The sequence below is a fragment of the Sorghum bicolor genome, chromosome 4 (assembly GCF_000003195.3).
Source record: "Sorghum bicolor cultivar BTx623 chromosome 4, Sorghum_bicolor_NCBIv3, whole genome shotgun sequence".
In the NCBI taxonomy this organism is placed as follows: domain Eukaryota; kingdom Viridiplantae; phylum Streptophyta; class Magnoliopsida; order Poales; family Poaceae; genus Sorghum; species Sorghum bicolor.
This window is the reverse complement of record NC_012873.2, coordinates 51,430,686-51,450,451: the sequence shown is the minus strand read 5'-3', so window position 1 is coordinate 51,450,451 and position 19,766 is coordinate 51,430,686. Positions and strand designations below refer to the sequence as shown.

Genomic DNA, 19,766 nt, shown 5'->3' with positions numbered 1-19,766 from the left:
CCAAATTGTAAGTCGTTCTGAACGGCAGGCGGGGGTTGTTAAGATCCATTTCACTCACTAAAGAAATTAGTGGCGCTCAAGTCAACATCAGGAGTCATTTATGCTTCACCATAGGAAGAATGATATCAGCAGCACAGGCAACCCTACACAGGTGCGTCACTAGAATGACATTGACACCTGAGCTACTGGATCTAATGCAGCATAAGTTCCAAACAGATAGTGATAATACTGTAGTACGTACCAACCAACACGCCAAGTCACATATCAGTGTGGAAGCAAAGCCATTTCGTTGTAGGAACGAATACCGTACCTGAGCTCGGCCATTTCGTTGTTGCCGGTAATCAGTTATTACACGTGGTAATTAATACGCCTGTTCCGCGATGCCAGGATACCACATGCATATATAGTACGTGCGAGTACTTAGTGAAGCAAAGCACGACCTACGGAAAGGTAATACAATAGTACGTAGTAGTTAGGTAGATGCATAAGGTAAAGAGCACATGTGCTCCAAAAAGAAAGATGTCATGACAAATACAAGTGAAAAAATGAACAGGCAGCTAGTCACGCTGAGGCATGCAGCTGGCACCCTGCTACCACAGGAGTGCCCGTGTACCAGACCAGACCAAGTACAGAGCATTGCAGGCGAGCAAGTGTGTACAGGCGCTGGAGCCAAGGACAAACATGGCCGGGAGAGGGACATGGCACGGATTTGATAGGTTAAGTTGGTCCTTGCCACAGGACATTCCTCAGAGCATAGCCCCACGCGAAACCCGGTAGCCTATCGACGTGTCGATGCCTGGGATCATCTCGGCAGCCTCCCCCGTCCCCGCCCCATCTTGGCGCTCGACAGGGTGACGGAGAGCATCGGGGGCACACCACAGGCAATAAATCCGTGAATTATCTACACCCGATTATGTACGAGGTGGATGCGATCTGCCCGCTCCCTTTATAATATTTCTCTGTGTTTTATAAGTAGGCAAAAGAACCCATTATCAAATGCAGCTGCAGACGTCCTGGACTCGGTCCGATTTGTGGACCAAAGAAAGACGCGTAGCCGTAGGGTAGAGCTTCCAGTTCTCCGGTGCATGCATCGGAGCTCTTCAAAGTGGAGACTCCAGTGGGCATGCTTCAGGCCCTGCAAAGGTGCTCTGCTCTTGAGGCCGCGATGAATCAGCTGATGCATGGATTACTGCTGCCCGCGCCAAGCACACTGCACACGCCTTCTAGTTCTCCGCTCCTGCTGGCTTCGATCAACAGTACTGACCTTACATGGTAGCCGATCGATATTTGGCATGGCTGGAATATGCTACCGTGGAGCATCAGATATGCTTGCTGCTCCAGTTAACACTTCTTTCTGTACAAAGGAAAGTGGGCAACAGCTGTCGGCACAGGACACAACAGTTAACAGTACAAGCTGGAGATGATCATATGTGTGTACAAGCCCATGTGTCAATGGTACCAAGTTGCCCTGCACTGCAAGTACCAGCACCGGAGCCTTTGTTCTCCTCCAACAGGACCCTAGAACAGCAGCACATAGATGTCGGCTCCTGGCGCATGCCCCACGGATCCGTCCATGTCCACTGCACCAGCACGACACCATCTGTCCATCCACGACTCGTGTCCTCGAGGGCCCGTACACCAGGTGACCAATCAGGGCACACTGCATCTCGTCAAAGGCAACAGCAGGCTGAATCTCTCGTACATACCACAGCTTTTGCCCAAATAATTGTCAAAGGCGGCAACAGCAAGCTGGAATCTCTCATCCCACATCCCAGCTTTTTGCCCAAAGAAAGATGTACCGTTGCCAGTGTAACCTGATGTTATCTAGTACCGGAAAACCTGCGACTTGGAGGCTGTCCGTAAAAATTGCCGGTCACAATGGTCACGAGCTTTGTACAAATTGAGTAGGATCAGCATTCGGCTATGATCACCAACACCACAGAAGACTGTACTCTGAAATGAAATGGATATGTTGGATGATCTGAACAAGAAAGCGATAGTTAATAGGAGGTTAGATTGCAACATAATTGTGGCTAGATGAGGGAGTACCATCCCACAGTTATCTGCTCCAGTCACCTCCTAAACACAATAGTATTGCTGCTCTACAGGCCAGCTGCTGTTGCCATGGCTCCCAGAATCCATTATACTTTGGAAGGTTTATTACCACCCACATAAAGAAAAGTTAGTACCGTGGAATGGGCCTCAATGGCCACCCAGAGGGTGATGAGAAAAACTGAAGTAAGATCAGTCCGAAGGATACTATGAAATTAAAGCGTATAATGATCTTCACAAATTCAGCTTTGCAGTCAGCAATTCTTCCTTTTACTGAACTTCCTGCATGACAAGTACAATTACATTTTTCATTTTTTTATTCAACTATCCAAAAACCTTGAGAGGAAGAAATCTGAAGATTGTGGAGGAAAGACATAATATCGTTTCTTCAGGCACGAAAGCAATTCTGTGTAAAATAATCTCGATATGACTGCTTTCGTTCCAAACAACTGAACATGTATATCTCATTTTGCTTTGGCGTCATGAGATAAACATTAAGAGCTCCTGACTGACTGATTCCCTGTGTTACACACCGAAATTGAATTCTGCAGTTACTTTGCAGAAGTAAATTGTTGATCCTTCTGGCGCCACCAATTTACTATGATAGAATCAATAATGATCTGCAGAGTGTTGCAGACATTAGAAATGACCCCTAAGAGAATGCAAGTGACATAGCAATAATGTATTTGCAATAAGAACCTGGTTAATGTGTGCAGCAACACAAGGGATGACCAGAAATCCAGACTCCCCGAACGCTCCTCCAAGCTGCTCAACCACAGCAACCAACACTGGCAACGTTTTCTACAGGAATAAGAAGAAAGCCAGCTAAAATATTTTCATGCCATGAAAGCCAAATAGCAACTTCATCTTTACCTACTAGTGTTTTGGAACAATTTCAATAACAAATTGGATTCAAACAGATATTGTTGGCCATTGAAGTATTAAAGGTGGGACAACTTTGGCCCTCAACCATGTTTCAAGGTGGTTTTACCCCTATATATGCATTGTCCTAAAATAATAAAAATATGGTTCAATCTCTAAAAATTCATAAATAATCCATTTTAAATTGAAAATTAACAAAACTGGTACCAATGTATTTCTAGAAATATAATCTATCTATTGGTGCTCTATTCAGAGTTACTTAGATCTTGTACTTGTTCTTGTTGCTATTGTTTTATTGCTCATAGTTACCACTGTCATTTATTTAAATTATCATTTTCGGATTTACTTTATGTTGATTGCTTGATTAGTTGATTGCATGATGTTTGAGCCCCTGTCTTATTTGAAACCTATTACCTAGTCATGCAATCAAAATAAAGTAAAGCAGTAGCTATGCAATGCCTAAGTAGGATCTATATCAGTGGCGAAGCTAAGTTGTGGCTGGTGGGTACAGATGCACCTGCAAAATTTGGAAAACCAGTATTAGGATCAAATTTCACCATGTTTGCTGCTTAAATTTTCACACCTATAAGAAAAACACACCACCCTCTAATTTGTTCTAGCTTCGCCACTGATCTATATGTGGGGGAGCATGGCATCTGCAAGGTTGGTGTCACCTTTATGATCCATGTACTCGGAATCCATTAGATCCTTTTCGTTGGTCTGTTGGTCTAATATAGCGCAAACGCTATTTTTAATAAATAACGGTCACGTCTACGAGCAATAAAACACTAGAAACAGGAACAAGTAAGATCCAAATAACTCTAAGTAGAGCACTAATATATATATTACACTTTTAGAAAAATGTTTCGTACTGGTCTCATATTTTTTATTTAAAATGAATAAGTAATGATTTTTTAATATTAAATCACATTTTTAAAAAAACACACATATAGGAAAAACACCTTTGAAACCAGAACTATGGCAAAAGTTGTCTGGTTTTAATAGTTCAATGGTCATGGATATCTGATTTTGGAGTTGGATGGCCAAAATCAGACTCAGGCGATAGTTCAATGGCCAAAAATAGATTTCCTTCCAAGAAGGTTTCCCAAGCTGCTTCTAATCCAGTAATAGATGGGTGGCCATTCTTGCGGTAACTGGCCAGCAATGGACAGAAGCGCAGTAAAATATTCAGTTCAAACCCCCTATTCGGTGGAAACATGAAAACCCTTAGAAAAGCATCCTAAATAGTCACCACTGTTTTGAAAACATCCTAGGTGTGGTAAAGGTTAGCTAGCAAAAAAATCACTTGTCTTCGGCTTGCTCGCTGACTTAAGCACTGCCTTACAGGCTTGCACATAAGTTTGGATTATGTTAGAAGACCCCTCTAGACCACCCACCTCACACTACAGACTGCACTGCAATCCAAAGCATGACAGTAACAGTTGACAACCTTGGCCCTCGGCTAGATGCCATATCAGACAGGCTTTCTATTTCTTTTAGTGATGATAAAGACTGACCTGACTAGCCACCAAAATGACAGCTCGTGCATACTCTTTCTTTGCAAAGACTGACTCCCCTTTCTGTTCAAGACGTGACAAGATCTCCAACATTGCAGCATTGAAAGCCAGCAGAGCAAGATGAAGAAGCCTGTGAAAAGAAATGTGCCCATGTTAGATATTAAGGTGTAGCTGAAGATACAACAACGCTGCAATTTATATTGGAGGCAAAGAAAAGAAAAGACTAAGCAACACCATTGACAAGCAAGGAATCAGTTAAGAACTATTGAAGAAGGGTAGTCCCATTAGTTCTTTTCTGTTTTATCGGGACAGGGAGTATTGACTCAATCCTGACTGATGGTTATTTAGTAAGGCTGTGAAATTGGAGTAGCAAGTGTTACAATCTAGTGTGAAACCCCAAACAAGACAGCAACAACAGAATAAGTATACAGTTAACACTACTTCAACATGACAGATGAACTGAATAACAGTAGGTTGCTTGATATATCAAACTGCCATCTGGATCAGCATCTTAGCAAGTGTGCCTATCAGTAAAGTCGAATGTTTTGAAAACAAAAAGAATAGTTGTCTACTCATGCATCACACTGAATGTTAGGAGGAAGTTGATTCCTTAGACAAATTTAGAACATAAAGATTTTCATAAAGTTGAAACAGCAATGATAGTTTGATAGGTAACTGAGAAGAATAGCAGTTCAAGGCTTCAAGCACAATACTTGTGCAGTAATCAAGGCAAAACATAACAAAGACATGAGCTTTTCACAGATAGAGAACAAGACAAAATTGGATTAATCTTCATTCACCCTTAAACATTTGCATCCACATCCACATAACAAGATTCACAAACATTCTCACTGTGATAAGCTTAGATGGTAAACGTACACTCCAATAGTAACGGCAACAGCAAAGGATTTTACTTGAACAGATAAGATCAGTGATCTTGATCTACTTACTTGAATCCATGGGACCTGTCACATGAAATGTTTCAGAACTAAAGTCCATATAGATCACAAGGCATGCAGACTTGCAATGTATTGATGCAAACTACAAAAGCAACATGAACTAAAGCGCAACTCCAGAAATCTTTCTCCCACACCAAGACGCTATCAGTTATGCTCTATTTGAACTTGAAAGTTGATTTCTGTATTTCTCTTGTTATATGATTGGATCAACACAGAGCCCAGATACTCAGTAGTCAGTATTGATAAACTTCAATACTTCATGCAGGATAGGTTTATGCATGCATCAGTTGCCTCTTGTACTCGCTTTGCCAAAAAAAGGGCTGGCTAATTGGGCTGGAAACACTACGTATATGAACCCAAAAGCATGACATGCTGAAGGACAAATCAAGGGAGCCAGATACTACTGATTATATCAAAAAAAAATAAAACGGTTTTCTTCACTTGTTATGAGTTATCGTGACTACCAGCAACATTTTTTACAGAGCAAGTAAAGAACATGACAACTGGCATATGTTTCGAATTAGAGACATACTAGGCTGAGGAGAACAGCACTTGCAACTGAAAAGCCTTGTCGATTTCCATCAACAAAATCAGCAATACCTAAATAAGAGATGCATGAATGATAATTAACATTAATAACCTGGAGTGACTGTCAAAAACTGGAAGATATTAAAGTTTGCACACCTTTTGAGGTTTCTCGAGCAACCTGACAAAGAACAAACCATCATAAGTGTCTCCAGGAAGCCTCAGATATTTCAAGATGGCACTATAGTCTTTAAGGAAAACATGGGGATAGATGGTGAATTCAATTGTTTCTTGTTTATGAGAAACAGAGAGAGTAAATTCAAAATTAAAGCCTTGTTTAGTTCGCGAAATTTTTTGTTTTTGGCTACTGTATCATTTCGTTTTTATTTGACAAACATTGTCCAATCACGGAGTAACTAGGCTCAAAAGATTCATCTCACAAATTACAGGTAAACTGTGCAGTTTGTTTTTATTTTCGTCTATATTTAATGCTCCATGCATGCGACCAAAGATTCGATGTGACGGGGAATCTTGAAATTTTTTGCGAACTAAACAAGGCCTAAACAGAAAAACATTATAAGCACTTAAGTTAGAGGAGTTCAAATTATCCTTTGTATATTGTCAGGTGATTCATGACTGATAACACATCCTACTAAAAGAAATGAAGATCTCACCTAAATTGTGCTCCTAAACATCCGACAAACAAATCATGCTTACTAGATTATATTGATCACGAAAGGTAGTTACATGAGACTCAGAATAAACCCTGTTGTTTTTACATCCAAAGATTAAACTGATAGGAGATCTGGACATAATGGGTGCAGTACTATTGTATTGAGATGAAATAGTAAGGTATGACATGGAGTACAAAGATATGAATAACCACATACCTTCCCTATAATAAGAGGGATTAGAAGGCTGGTGACCAGACTTTTGAATAATTGCTCAGTAGGCAAGGAAACCCCAACACCAGTGCCAATGTATTTTGCAAGAGAAAGAGGTACCTGATTCCATATCACAAAGAAGAATGACCAGATTGCTCAGCATAGAATGTTTTTTCACCTTTCAAGAAATTATTTTACATAGAAAAAAAAAACTCACTCATAATCCAGACATCCACCGTTTGAAATTAGCCTTTGACCAGCAATTACTTTATTAAAAACTACTAGTAAAAAAATGCACAGCCGATTTAAAATTTTATGTCGATTTAGCTTTGTACTGAGTCAAACTTATCTAACTACTTCATTTGAACAAGTCTTGACCAACAATTACTTTACTAAAAACTACTAGTAAAAAAACTCAGCCAGTTTCAAAATTGAAGTCATTTTGGTTTTGTCCTGAGTCAAACTTTCTAACTATGACCAAGTTTATAGAAAAATATATTTAACATTTACAATAATTTAGTCTATAATCCAGTTTTTTTTGGCATGTTTGAGGACTGGTGGGTCATACCCAAATTTCATAAACTATCATGTCAGTGGATAACTGGATAGTCATTTTACATGTAAAACAAAAAAGAACTACATGATTGCAATCACACTCGGCTTGAAACACAAGAAAAGTAACATCTTGCTACCATCAGCTGATCAGCATTTTATATTCAAGAACTTTGGGCCTTGTTTAGTTCCAAAAAATTTTGGAAAATCGACACTGTAGCACTTTCGTTTGTATTTGACAAAAATTGTCCAATCATGGACTAACTAGGCTCAAAAGATTTGTCTCGTCAATTCCGACCAAACTGTGCAATTAGTTTTTATTTTCGTCTATATTTAATACTTCATGCATACGTCTAAAGATTCGATATGACGGGGAATCTGAAAAATTTTGCAAAATTTTTTGGGAACTAAACAAGGCCTTCATAACTATAAACAACAAAGTTAAACCTGTAATAATGTATTGGGTTAGTTAATTACTTATGTCAGTTGCCTATAAACAAAAAATTACAGAAAAATTTTGCTTACAATTATAATACCAAGTAAATTGGATGCAACTGTCATTGCAAGAGCAAGTGCAGAGTTACCGCCAACAAGCTGCATGGTGGTAAAAATATTTTATTAGATTGCAATGCTAGTATGTGGTATTACATGTTAGTAGATAGTAGGGATAAGTATTAAGTGGTACCTGTGTTAGTGTGACTCCACTTGATAGTGTTGTTGGCATGCAGCAAAATATAGCTAACCCTGTAAGATGCCCAAAAAAAAAGCTATAAGGAGCACAAAAGTATGAGTTAATCACATGGCAACAAAAAAATGATGGGATGAAAACAGAAAATCCATCATGAAAAGCAGGCATGTGCTTGGCCCATTTACCAGTGATAAATTCACGAGGGGAGAACTGAACTTGCATAATAAACTGAGCAAGAAAGGGTGTAAACAGCAAAATAGATCCCTGCAATTATACAATAATATAAGACATTAGCAAACTTATTGAGGGTGCTCTATTGATGACTAACAGAAGTATGGGAACTGGTATCCCAAAAACAACAAGAAAGGCAATTAGTACTCCTAGTAAGAAATAAATGCCAGAAATTCAATGGCATGGAATTTCCTTGAATTATGCCTTGGATCAATTGGGAGTGAGAACTTTATTCCAACATACTAATAGTTGTGCCACAGAATGATATTAGAACATGCAAGTCTGACAGCCACAGAACAAACATAAGATCATACTAGTCCATATAGTCCAGCAGGCCAAGCTTCTAATGCTGCACCAAGCTCCCTAGTGCGTAGGGTCAGTCCTATGCAGCCAAGAGGAAGCTATCAGCAGCACACAGAAGTAATAGAACAAGGATTCACACGAATAGGTTACGCAACCGAACCTGAGATAACAAATATCCCAAAAGTGCCGTACTTTGACAGGGAGTATTTGTGAGCAAGGCATCCAAGAGTAGGATCTAGGAGACCCAATATGATCCCACCAATGAGAGCTTATCAATGGGGAAGACACAAATCAGTCCATGAAAGTTCAAAACCAGAGACATTTGCATGCTCTTGTTAAATACATAACGATAATGTGAAAGCAATTATAGACATAGGAGTACTCTCTACACAGCACCTTCAACTTTTTAACAGCAGACATACTTGATTTACACACAAATTTTCTGCACTCTAGAAACAAACCCATCCTCGCTAATCCACTATGTTTCTGCTTTTTACAGTAGAAATTCAGGATGGCACAGATGCAAAGGCTATTTTGGATTTGGAGCTAATAATGCATTGAAGCATTGTCAAATGTGCCTAGTTTGGGTCGTGGAGTACATCAGTCCAACTGCACAATTAAGGCAAGCATTGCATATTTGGCATTACATACAGAAACAGCAGTACAAAATCGCCCATAGGCCATAGATATGAAGATGATTAAGCACCAGCTGGGATCGCATACAAGCGGGAACTCACCAAGCGGGAGGAAGTTGCTACGCACGAAGCCGAGCAGGGCGGCCCCAAGCGTGGGAGGCGGCACCGCGCGTTTGCCTCCATCGCCACTGACCTGCGGAGCAAGTAGGCATTTACAACTTTTTTCGGGTAACTACGCATTTGCAGCTGAATCGAAGCATGGGCCCAAGGAGTAGCAGAGAACCCGAGGGGGGGTTTCGATTTGGTTGTTACCGGCGAAGTTCCACCGGCGGTGGCGCGCAGAGACCGCAAGCGGAGAGGCGGCGTAGCGGAGGCGACGGTTGTGGACAGGAAGGCGTTCAGTGTTGGGCGCCGACCGAGGACGCCGGCACGGTGGGTGAGGATAGATGGGCGGAGCAGGGAGGGATGGTGGGTTATCATCGCAGAATCGGAGGCGGAGACGAGAGCAAACAAGCAAAAGGGAGAACCCCGTGCGCGTGGCCACAACTGGAGACCGGGCTCCGGCGGAACGTTTGGAGAAATGAAAAAAAAAATCTAAATAATCCTCCTACATATCGTGCAGTGACTTCTAAAATTTATGGCTTACTTAAACTCCTATCTTACGTATTCATCACATTAAACCACATTTTACCACATACTCAGCCTTGTTTAGATCCAAAAACTTTTTGGATTTTAACACTGTAGCACTTTTGTTTTTATTTGACAAACATTATCCAATCATAAAGCAACTAGGCTTAAAAGATTTGTCTCGTGATTTACAGATAAACTGTGCAATTAGTTATCTTTTTTATCTATATTTAATGTTCCATGCATGTGCCGCAAGATTCGATGTGATGGAAAATCTTGTAAAGTTTTGGGTTTTTGGGTGTATCTAAACAAGGCCTCAATTTGTACTGAAATAGTGTGCTTTGACTTTTACAATTTATACTAAAATATAATATATTCTATGGATGACAATGTCTAGATTTAGCAAAGTTTATTAAAAAGAAAACTATATTTTGAGAAGAAACACCTTAATTGGTATTAATTTTATAGAAACATTCGTTATTTTAGGATTTTATTAAGTTATCTTAATTTTAAAAATATGTTTTATTATAGGACAAAAAGGGGATAGGCTGATTTGGACACCTGATTTACCTATGTGACGCTCTAGATTGGCAGGCGAAGACACACCAGCCTACAAATACGCCTCCTTAGCTTCTCCTACCTTCTCTCACCCTCCATCCGCTCAAATCCACTTCATCGTTCTCTCCGAACTATCTTCTATCTCTCCGGGAACGGAAGCGGCATGGTGATGATCGGGAGGACACTTCGATGATTGGAATTGTTGCACAGTGATCAGGTTCGGCTTGCTACTTGTAATACCGCCCTCCTCCATTTTTTATTTCTCAGCGGCAGATGGCATTATATTTTTGCGTAAGTGAGATTGTCGTTTTCTTACCGCTGTTAATTAGGGCTAGGAGTTGTGATCTTGGCGGATTGATTGAGCATGAAGGATGAACACGTGCATTTTTTTAGGTAGGAACGAGTTTTGAGAACTTGTATTTCTTTGGCTCGATGGATAATCTAAATGAAATTGCGATTAGATTTCACTTTGGTGAGGCTTTTAACAACGTCGATGGATCGCTATTATATGTGCGTGGAGATATTGCTGAATCTTGGATTCATGAGGACATGTTTTTTTAGATAAAAAGAAACCTACCTGATCATTTTAGTTCTCCGCTGCCCTTGCGGAGTGCTGCAAGGCTCTGCGGCCGCCGTGCCACGCGCGAGGTCAGATGGTGAGGGCAGGCAGCGGAGGAGACGAGAGGCTTTCGGAGGAGGAGGGCGGTGTTTTTTTTGAAACTATGAACTTTCATTACTCATTGGCTAACAAATCGTTAGCAACAATTACAGATATTTTCGGATAAGGAGCTAGTCACTAAAACCTCACCCTCAGTGCAGAACTACCCCAAAGCCGCCAAATTATGTGCAGCTTGATTACAATCACGACTCACAAAAACGCACTCATGGTTAAGAAAATTTGATCCTAATAGCGACTTGATTTCAGCTATCATGTGGTTGACAGCTGAATCATCATATTCCCTGGAGTTTACAGTCTTGATAACCTCCTGTGCATCAGTTTCAACAATGATATGGTCTATGTCCATGTTCACCGCTAGCTGAATCCCTTGGAGACATGCAATGAGTTCCGCATGGAATGGGTTATTGAGGTTATTAACCCTCCCTCTTCCAATGTTCACCACATCGCCATCAGCATCCCTGATGATCACTCCCCAACTACCGCTGTGTATTTCCGCGAAAAAAGCAGCATCACAATTGAGTTTCAAGGTATCCATCGGTGGTCTGACTCATCTCCCCTGTTGTCGGATTTGGTTCAGATGAGTGCTGGTGGTAGTTGAAAATTCATTCTCCTTTGCATACTGTTCTACACATCTCGCGAGTACCTGGGAGCTTCTCCGTCTTCCCTCCTCCCTAATTGCATTCCGTTCAGACCAAGTGAACCACAATGCATGATCATCAAAGTCTTCCTCTTTTCTGTGGCCTTCAGTATAGCCTCAACCACTTCCTAGGCAGACTGAATCAGCGCCAGCGCCAGTTGAGCTCTTTCAGTTTCCAGTCCTAATAATCCCCATAGATGTACAGCAGACTGACATTTGAAGAAAAAGTGAGCACCATCTTCACTGTTATGATTGCAAACTGGACAACAGGTATCAATCTTCATCCCTCGATTCACCAGGTTGCAACGCAAAGGATGACTATTATGAGCAAATCGCCAAAAGAAGTGCTTTATCTTGTTCGGGCACTTCAGCTTTCAGAATGATTTCCACAAACTCTGTTGTTTCCTGTTGTTGCTCTCCTGTTTGCCGCCGTTGTTTGCACACCTACTCGATCTTCCCGAGCTACTTTATATGCACTCTTTACACTAAAAGCACCATGCTTATCAAAGTGCCAGGCAAGAATATTCTCTCGGCCCTGATGGATGGGAAAAACAAGGATTAGGTCAGCATTTCCGGCCCAAAAAGTATCACGAACCAGTTTAACATCCCAGTTTCTAGTGTAAGGGTTGATTGATGAGGAGAGAACGGGGCTGGGGCCAAGATTTGTGTGGATATGGCGACGTGGGCAAACGGCCATGTGCCCTGAGCTGGACCAATCAAATTTTTCGAGATGACGTGTCCAGTTTGCCTATGCGGGAAGAACCTTAGGATTGTTAGGGTAAATAGGTATCTTGAGAGTTATGGCTTTTATCATACGGATGGTGGGATAGTAGAGATTAGTGCAGAGATGCAGGCTGATAATGGAGAGGTACCACAAAAACTAGAACTAGAATAGTAGAGATATGTGTTGAGGAAGTGGTGATGAAGATTAGTGCAGAGATGCAGGCTGATAATGGAGAGGTACTACAAAACTAGAACTAGTAGACTAAAATCAAATTGTGAGTAATATAAAAGTAGCATGCTGATGCCTGACAAATATTAATTTAGGCCTTGTTTAGTTGGAGAGAGAAAAAGTTTGAGTGTCACATCGGATGTTTTATAGGATATACGAAGAGATGTTCAGATACTAATAAAAAACTAATTACATAATTCGGCTAGAAACTGCAAGACGAATTTATTAAGCCTAACTAATCTATCATTAGCACATGTAAGTTACTATAGCACTTAAGGCTAATCATATACTAACTAGGCTTAAAAGATTCATCTTATAATTTTCAACTAAACTGTGTAATTAGTTTATTTTTTATCTATATTTAATACTCCATGCATGTGTCTAAACATTTGTCCATGCATATGTCCAAACATTCGATGTAATAGGTGAGAACTTTTAAGTTGGAAACTAAACAAGGCCTAACTAGAAAAAGGATCACTGATTCTCGCTGAAGGTTCAAGCGAGCAAACGTCTGAGATCACTCGCTGCTGAACGAGATCGATCAACAAAGGAGGAACTAGAGCCGTTCAGCCTTGTCAGTTGTCACCGAACCAAACGGTCGCTCCCTAGTTCACCTCACAATCCCAAAAAAATTTAAAATTTCTAATCACAACGAATCCTCGATGGATATATGAAATATTAAATGTAAATAAAAAATAAAAACTAATTACACAGTTTATCTATAATTTATAAAGTGAATTTTTTGATTCTAGTTAGTATATAATTAATAATAATTATAAAATACAAACAAAAGTGCTATAATATTCAAACTCAAAATTTTTCACCCAAGCCTTGTTTAGTTCCTAAAGAATTTTATAAACTTTTTTAGATTCTTCATCATATCAAATCTTACGGCACATGCATAAAAACATTAAATATAAATTAAAAAATAATTAATTGCATAATTTACCTGTAATTTACGAGACGAATCTTTTAAATCTAATTAGTCCATGATTAAATAATATTTGTTAAATACAAACAAAAATAATATATTATATATTTTGTAAAAAATTTGTAACTAAACAAGGCCTTAATCGCAGCTCAAACAGATGTGTCGTACAGTCCTTGCGAGGTTTACTGTGCCAACATACGCACTCGAGCCTGCTGGTGCCGCCACCGCTCTCCCTCCTTCCGACCGCTCCACCGCTTCCCCTCGGCGCCCTCCCACACGGCAAGGCGGCCACATACCCCCGCTTCGTGTCCCTCCCGGCTCACGGAGCCCGAAGCGCTCTGCATGTGAGCGGGGGCGGCAGGCGACGTGTCGCAGAGGCAGGCGGGCATGGCGACAGCTGGAGCTCAGCCGCGGCGACACCCAGACACCCTCTTGCCCTTCCCCCCTCCGCATCCAATCCCCCACCACCCGGTCCCGCCGCCGCGCCTATTTATCCCCAGCGATAGAGGACGTTCTAGACTCTGATGCTTCTTGCTGACGGTTTCTTCTCGTCCGGTCGCCATGGTCAGCTCCGTCTTCTCCCTGCTCGTCCTTGCCCACGAACATTGCTCTCATCTAGGTCTTTTTCATTGTTCTGTGAAGTACAGTAGTAAACTACTACGCAGTTACATGTTCGCTCGCTGTCATTGTTTGTTTTGTTGGGTCGAAATAGGTGGATGCGTGGTTCTTGGTGTCTATTTTTGCACAAGTTAGATTGGATGTCACGGGAATGTGCCTTATTTGACTGTGGCCGCTAGCATGGTTCGCCAATCGATGACAAGTGTACACCTCACTGTTTCATTTGTTCAGCATCCGCTGATCTGAAATGCCCTTAGTTGTAACTGTACCTAAGATTATCTCAGCAATCATGAGTAGTTCCAATTCTTTAACTTGCACCGAAAAGTTTGCTCATTGATCTGTGTAAATTTTGCTACTTTTTGCCTGTCAGATTAGATGTGCCCATTATGTTAGAACTGCCAGTCGTATATTTCCATTCAGAGTGGGAAAAACTGTTAGTTTCCGTCCAAAGCATCCATCTCGAATAGATCAACTGCAAACCTTCTTATGTTTGATGAAAGATCATTGTGGTACATACCCGAAATCTAACATTTTAATTAGTTCTTCTGTTATATTTAGCTGTGGCATTTTCTTTCTACCCATTCTGTCATGTAGTTTCTCAATATTCTTGTCTGACTAAAGTCTGAACTCTATTCTTGGAGGTGCACGAGACGAGATCGCGGGTGCACGCAGTTGCCCAGGAAGAAGGCAAGGTCGCCTCAAAAAAGCAGAAATCAGAGAATGAAGACCAGGAAAGGGGCCAGCATGTGCCCTCCAAGAACAAAAAGCCTGTGGACAATAAAGGGCAAGACGGGGAATCAGAGGCACCAACGAAGAGCAAGAAGCTCAAAGCTGATGAATCTGAGCCCAATGGGAGGGAAGCTGCCGCAAGAGACTTTGCAGAGTTTTGCAAGGCCCTAGGAGAACACCTCTCCCTGGACGACATGCGCAATATCCTTGAAGCCAATGAGCAAGATGCTTCTGGATCGGAGGATGCAGTCGTTCTAAGATGGTACTGAACTTTTGCTGAAACTGGAGTTCTTTATTTGCAACTAGAACCTCCTCATTCACATGCTAAATGGAATGTCTGAATTTTCTCATGCCTGCAGTGAGGATATGATGTTCTATGGGCCTCTCGAGAAGTGCCCAGTATGTGGTGGTCAGCTTGAATTTAAGGGGTGGAAATACAGGTGCACTGGGAACTACAGCGAGTGGGCACGCTGTACTTTCAGTAGTAACGACCCTTCAAGGAGGAGTGGTCCTATAGAAGTTCCTGATGACATAAAAGATGATTTTATCCGCAAGGTGAGACTGCAATTTGCATAGTATAAGTACTGAGCACTGCATTGAGCATGGTTTAGTTAATAAATGCTCATATACTATCTGCATTTTGTTTATTATTTTGCAGTGGCTGAAACAACATGAAGGAAAGGAGTTCCCTAAACGTGATGTTGATGAAGAGGCCCATATCTTCTCCGGCATGATGATTGCCTTGTCTGGACGGATGTCACGCTCACATGTAATGCCTTTGAACAACCTCATCTATTAGACAGTTAGACCTGTCCTGCTGAACTTCATGAACCTTAATTCTGTTAATGCTGAAAATGGCTAGGGTTACTTCAAGGAGCAGATTATGAAACATGGAGGGAAGGTCAATAATTCCGTGCTTGGTGTGTATCATATGCTCCTCCATTAGCTCTCATGTATGAACTGTATGATGTTTGATGAGGGTATGGCAACAGATTCTTAATGATACTGGTGCATTTGTGTTCGCAGGGGTTACCTGTGTAGTGGCTTCTCCAGCTGAGAGAGATAAAGGTGGCTCTGGAGGATTCGCTGAAGCACTGTAATCCCTTGCCTAATATACTTCTGTTTTTTACATGCTCCTTGCTTTAAGTTCTCATAGAAATTGATAGCACATTTGAACTAAATTTGACAACTAATACTGCACAGGGAGCGTGGAACTCCTATTGTTAGTGAGAATTGGATAATTGATAGTATTGAGAAGAAGGAAGTTCAGCCTTTAGCTGCCTATGATATTGTTTCTGATGTTGTTCCGGAAGGCCGAGGACTCCCACTGGGCCAACTTGATCCAAGTGAGGAGGCCATTGAGACCTTAGCTGCAGAGGTATTTTGCCTTAATCTAGTTGATTTTGCATCTGTCAGTTACAAATTTATTTAGTTGCTCAATAGCAATGGTTGGATTGGGTAGGTTAAACTTGCTGGCAAGAGATCTGTCCACAAGGACTCTAAACTCGAGAAAGATGGTGGATGTGTCTTTGAGAAGGATGGCATAATCTACAACTGTGCTTTTGCTGTATGCGATCTAGGATGCCAGATGAATGAGTATGCTTTTGTATTCTCAATTTCTCATGTGTATTGGGGTATGGCTTTCTGTGGACTGTACTTTGCTTCGTGTACTTCAGAACTTTTTTCTATGCAGGTTATGCATCATGCAGCTGATTATGGTCCCTGAAAATCGTTTGCACCTATTCTACAAGAAAGGTCCAATTGGTCATGACCAGATGGCAGAGGAACGAGTGGAGGATTTTGGTAGCCGTATCAATGATGCTATTAAAGAATTTGTTCGGCTATTTGAGGAGGTTACTGGAAATGAGTTTGAGCCTTGGGAAAGGCAGAAGAAGTTTGAGAAGAAGAGTATGAAGATGTATCCCTTGGACATGGTACTTGGATCTTGCACTAGATTTAATTTCAAGATGTTGCTTAGGTTTTTTGTTTACTTATTAGTCCTTCCTCATATAGACTCAAGAACTGTGTTGTATGTCAAACTTGTGGCAGGATGTTGGTGTAGATGTGCGTCATGGAGGTGCAGCACTTCGTCAGTTGGGTTCTGCAGCAGCACATTGCAAGCTTGATCCTTCTGTTTCTTTCCTTGTGAAACAGTTATGTGGCCAAGAGATTTATAGGTACCCTATAGATGAACAGACTATTTTTTTTATAAGTTCTAGTTGAAAAATATAATCTTTCGGTTGGTATTGTCATATAATGTTCTGTGTTCCTTAGAGAAATCAGCACAACAGATGCAATATGGAAACCTGATTTTAATAATTTATGTGACAGGTATGCTTTGATGGAGATGGCCCAGGACCTGCCTGACCTTCCCATAGGGATGCTTACTGATCTCCATCTGAAGAGAGGTTAGAACTTCAGTGCTTCTGGTTCCGCTATCTAGCAGTTTATCATCAATCAATTGTTCAAACTGGCAGGGGAGGATATGCTGCTTCAGATAAGAGGAGATGCAGAGTCAGTGGCAGAGTCTGGCCCAGAAGCAGATGCATTCTGGACTGAAGTCAGCAGCAAATGGTTCACTCTGTTCCCCACAACTCGACCGTACACGATGAGGGGGTTTGAGCAGATTGCTGACAATGTATGTTATTGTTATGCACTATACTTTTGTTTTGTGTCATCTGATCTACTTGGTTGAATTTTTCACAATTCTTGTGGATGCAGGTAGCATCAGGTTTTGAGACAGTACGTGATATAAACGACGCATCTCATCTCATTGGGGATGTCTTTAGTTCGACTTTGGATGATCCGCTGTCTGAATGCTACAAGAAGCTCGGTTGTTCGATCAATCCTGTTACTGAGGATTCAGAAGACTACAAGATGATTCTGAAGTACCTAGAGAAAACATACGAGCCTGTCAAGGTGGAGGATGTGGTAAGATCTCATACTTCTCTGCCTGTAGATCCTAATTCCTTTTCCACGGAACATGTCCAATGATAAAAACTTTGGTGCAGGTTTATGGTGTGTCCGTGGAGAGGATATATGCTGTTGAATCCAGTGCATTTCCTTCTTACGAGAAAATAAAGAATCTGCCAAACAAAATTCTTCTCTGGTGTGGTATGTTTCTTTCTCGATTCACAAAATCTTGAATCATAAGTGCTAACCGTGATTTTGAAGCATGTACTCTCATTCTAGCTTAACATGTGGCCTTCTTGTTTTGGCACAGGGACTAGAAGCTCGAACTTGCTTAGGCACCTGCATAAAGGATTCCTTCCTGCTGTCTGTCATCTTCCTGTGCCAGGGTACATGGTAAGTAACCCATTGGTAAATCATGTCATGCACTCACAGGAGATTTGAGAGGTCTGTTAAGTGATTTCGTGTGACATTGCAGTTTGGCAAAGCCATAGTCTGTTCAGACGCAGCAGCTGAAGCTGCTCGCTACGGCTTCACTGCAGTGGACCGCCCAGAAGGGTACCTGGTCCTGGCGGTGGCCTCTCTAGGAGAGGAGATCAAAGAAGTGACCGGAACACCAGGCGCAGAGGTGAGCCTTCAGTGTCTCGAAGCAGCCACTCCCATCCTAGTCCTAGCTAGGCTCTGAATGATCCAGCCATCTGTTCTGATGACCACTAAACAGGAGGCACGAGTCTTTGAAGAGAAGAAGATGGGCGTGAAAGGCGTCGGGAGGAAGACGACCGACGAGTCGGAGCACATCTCCTGGAGGGACGGTGTGATAGTCCCCTGCGGCAAGCTGGTGCCGTCGGCGAACAAGGACGGCCCGCTCGAGTACAACGAGTATGCCGTGTACGACCCCAAGCAGGTGTGTGTTGTTCATTGTTGTTGTGTTCACCTCCCTGGTGGGTGGCTCGTGGATTTGGTGACCGCCATTGTTGCGACCCGTGACCTGGTTCATGTCGTGCAGGTGAGCATCTGCTTCCTGGTTGGGGTGAAGTACGAGGAGCAGAACATGGAGGTGGTGCCGGACGAGGAGTGAAGTCGTATTCGTGGCGTGCCTAGGAGACGATGGTCGTGCGACCCATTTTGCAACCCTGTAGTGTTAGTGTGATCTGGCTTTTGTGCTGTAGTACTAGTAGTTGTTAGTGGGGAGAGGTAGCGGCGATGCGTTGGGTGGAAATGTGAGGTGCCTGTGTCTCATTTTGGGCTGCCTCCTGGTTTAGCCATCGCCGTGGCTGTGTGTGTGGTGTACTTTGTAGTGTAGTTGGTTAGTGCTAGTGACCCTAGCTAAAAAGCCCCTTGGATGGCTGGACGTGCTGCCGTGTGGCTGCGGCTGCAGACTGCAGTAGTATGTAAATATTTGTGCGTGTCGGATGTTATTAGCAGTTAGCACGAATCTGGTTTAGCACTGAATAAACATGTTCCTTGTGTGTGCATCTCGAGCAGGATTATGTTCCATAGGCCTGATTGCCTGAATTTCTTCCCTACTGAAGAACAGCATGTCCGCTTGAGTTTATTAGTTTAATCTGCCAGGTATTTTTTTTCTTAAAAAAATTAGTCAATAGTATTTTCTGCACGAATCTGGTTTAGCACTGAATGAACGTGTTCCTTGTGTGTGCATCTCGAGCAGGATATATTCCATCGGCCTCATTGCCTGAATTTCTTCCCTACATGTCCGCTTGAGTTTATTAGTTTGAATTTATTAGTTTAATCTGCCAGTTATTTTTTTTTTAAAAAAAAGTTAGTCAATAGTATTTTCTGCACGAATGGTTTAGCACTGAATGAACATGTTCCTTGTGTGTGCATCTCGTGCAGGATATGTTCCATCGGCCTGATTGCCTGAATTTCATTCCTACTG

The 19,766-nt window shown here is 41.8% G+C and overlaps 2 protein-coding genes across 3 annotated transcripts; one reads left to right on the top strand and one right to left on the bottom strand.

Moving 5' to 3' along the window:
- LOC110434939 (probable sodium/metabolite cotransporter BASS4, chloroplastic) lies at positions 2,235–9,814 on the bottom strand. Of its 2 annotated transcripts, none has more exons than XR_002452524.1 (14): positions 9,541–9,814; positions 9,331–9,421; positions 8,754–8,861; positions 8,605–8,672; positions 8,245–8,323; positions 8,057–8,115; positions 7,897–7,965; positions 6,826–6,939; positions 6,095–6,116; positions 5,943–6,010; positions 5,331–5,416; positions 4,452–4,581; positions 2,752–3,451; positions 2,235–2,672 (listed from the first exon to the last, which is right to left on the bottom strand). XR_002452524.1 is itself a non-coding variant. In XM_021459999.1 (14 exons), exons 1-14 carry the CDS (start codon positions 9,706–9,708, stop codon positions 2,604–2,606), a joined length of 1,233 nt encoding a protein of 410 aa, XP_021315674.1. In that variant the 5' UTR covers positions 9,709–9,810; the 3' UTR covers positions 2,235–2,603. The 2 variants fall into 2 exon arrangements, 1 of the variants encoding a protein (XP_021315674.1); XM_021459999.1 differs by having other exon boundaries at positions 2,752–2,853; positions 9,541–9,810.
- Positions 13,828–19,344, top strand: LOC110434453 (poly [ADP-ribose] polymerase 3). The gene is made up of 18 exons (XM_021458525.1): positions 13,828–14,176; positions 14,872–15,221; positions 15,319–15,514; positions 15,618–15,728; positions 15,822–15,879; positions 15,986–16,055; positions 16,163–16,337; positions 16,422–16,555; positions 16,653–16,893; positions 17,009–17,136; positions 17,291–17,367; positions 17,437–17,597; positions 17,681–17,890; positions 17,971–18,073; positions 18,183–18,265; positions 18,348–18,497; positions 18,591–18,773; positions 18,876–19,344. Exons 1-18 carry the CDS (start codon positions 14,174–14,176, stop codon positions 18,945–18,947), a joined length of 2,505 nt encoding a protein of 834 aa, XP_021314200.1. The 5' UTR covers positions 13,828–14,173; the 3' UTR covers positions 18,948–19,344.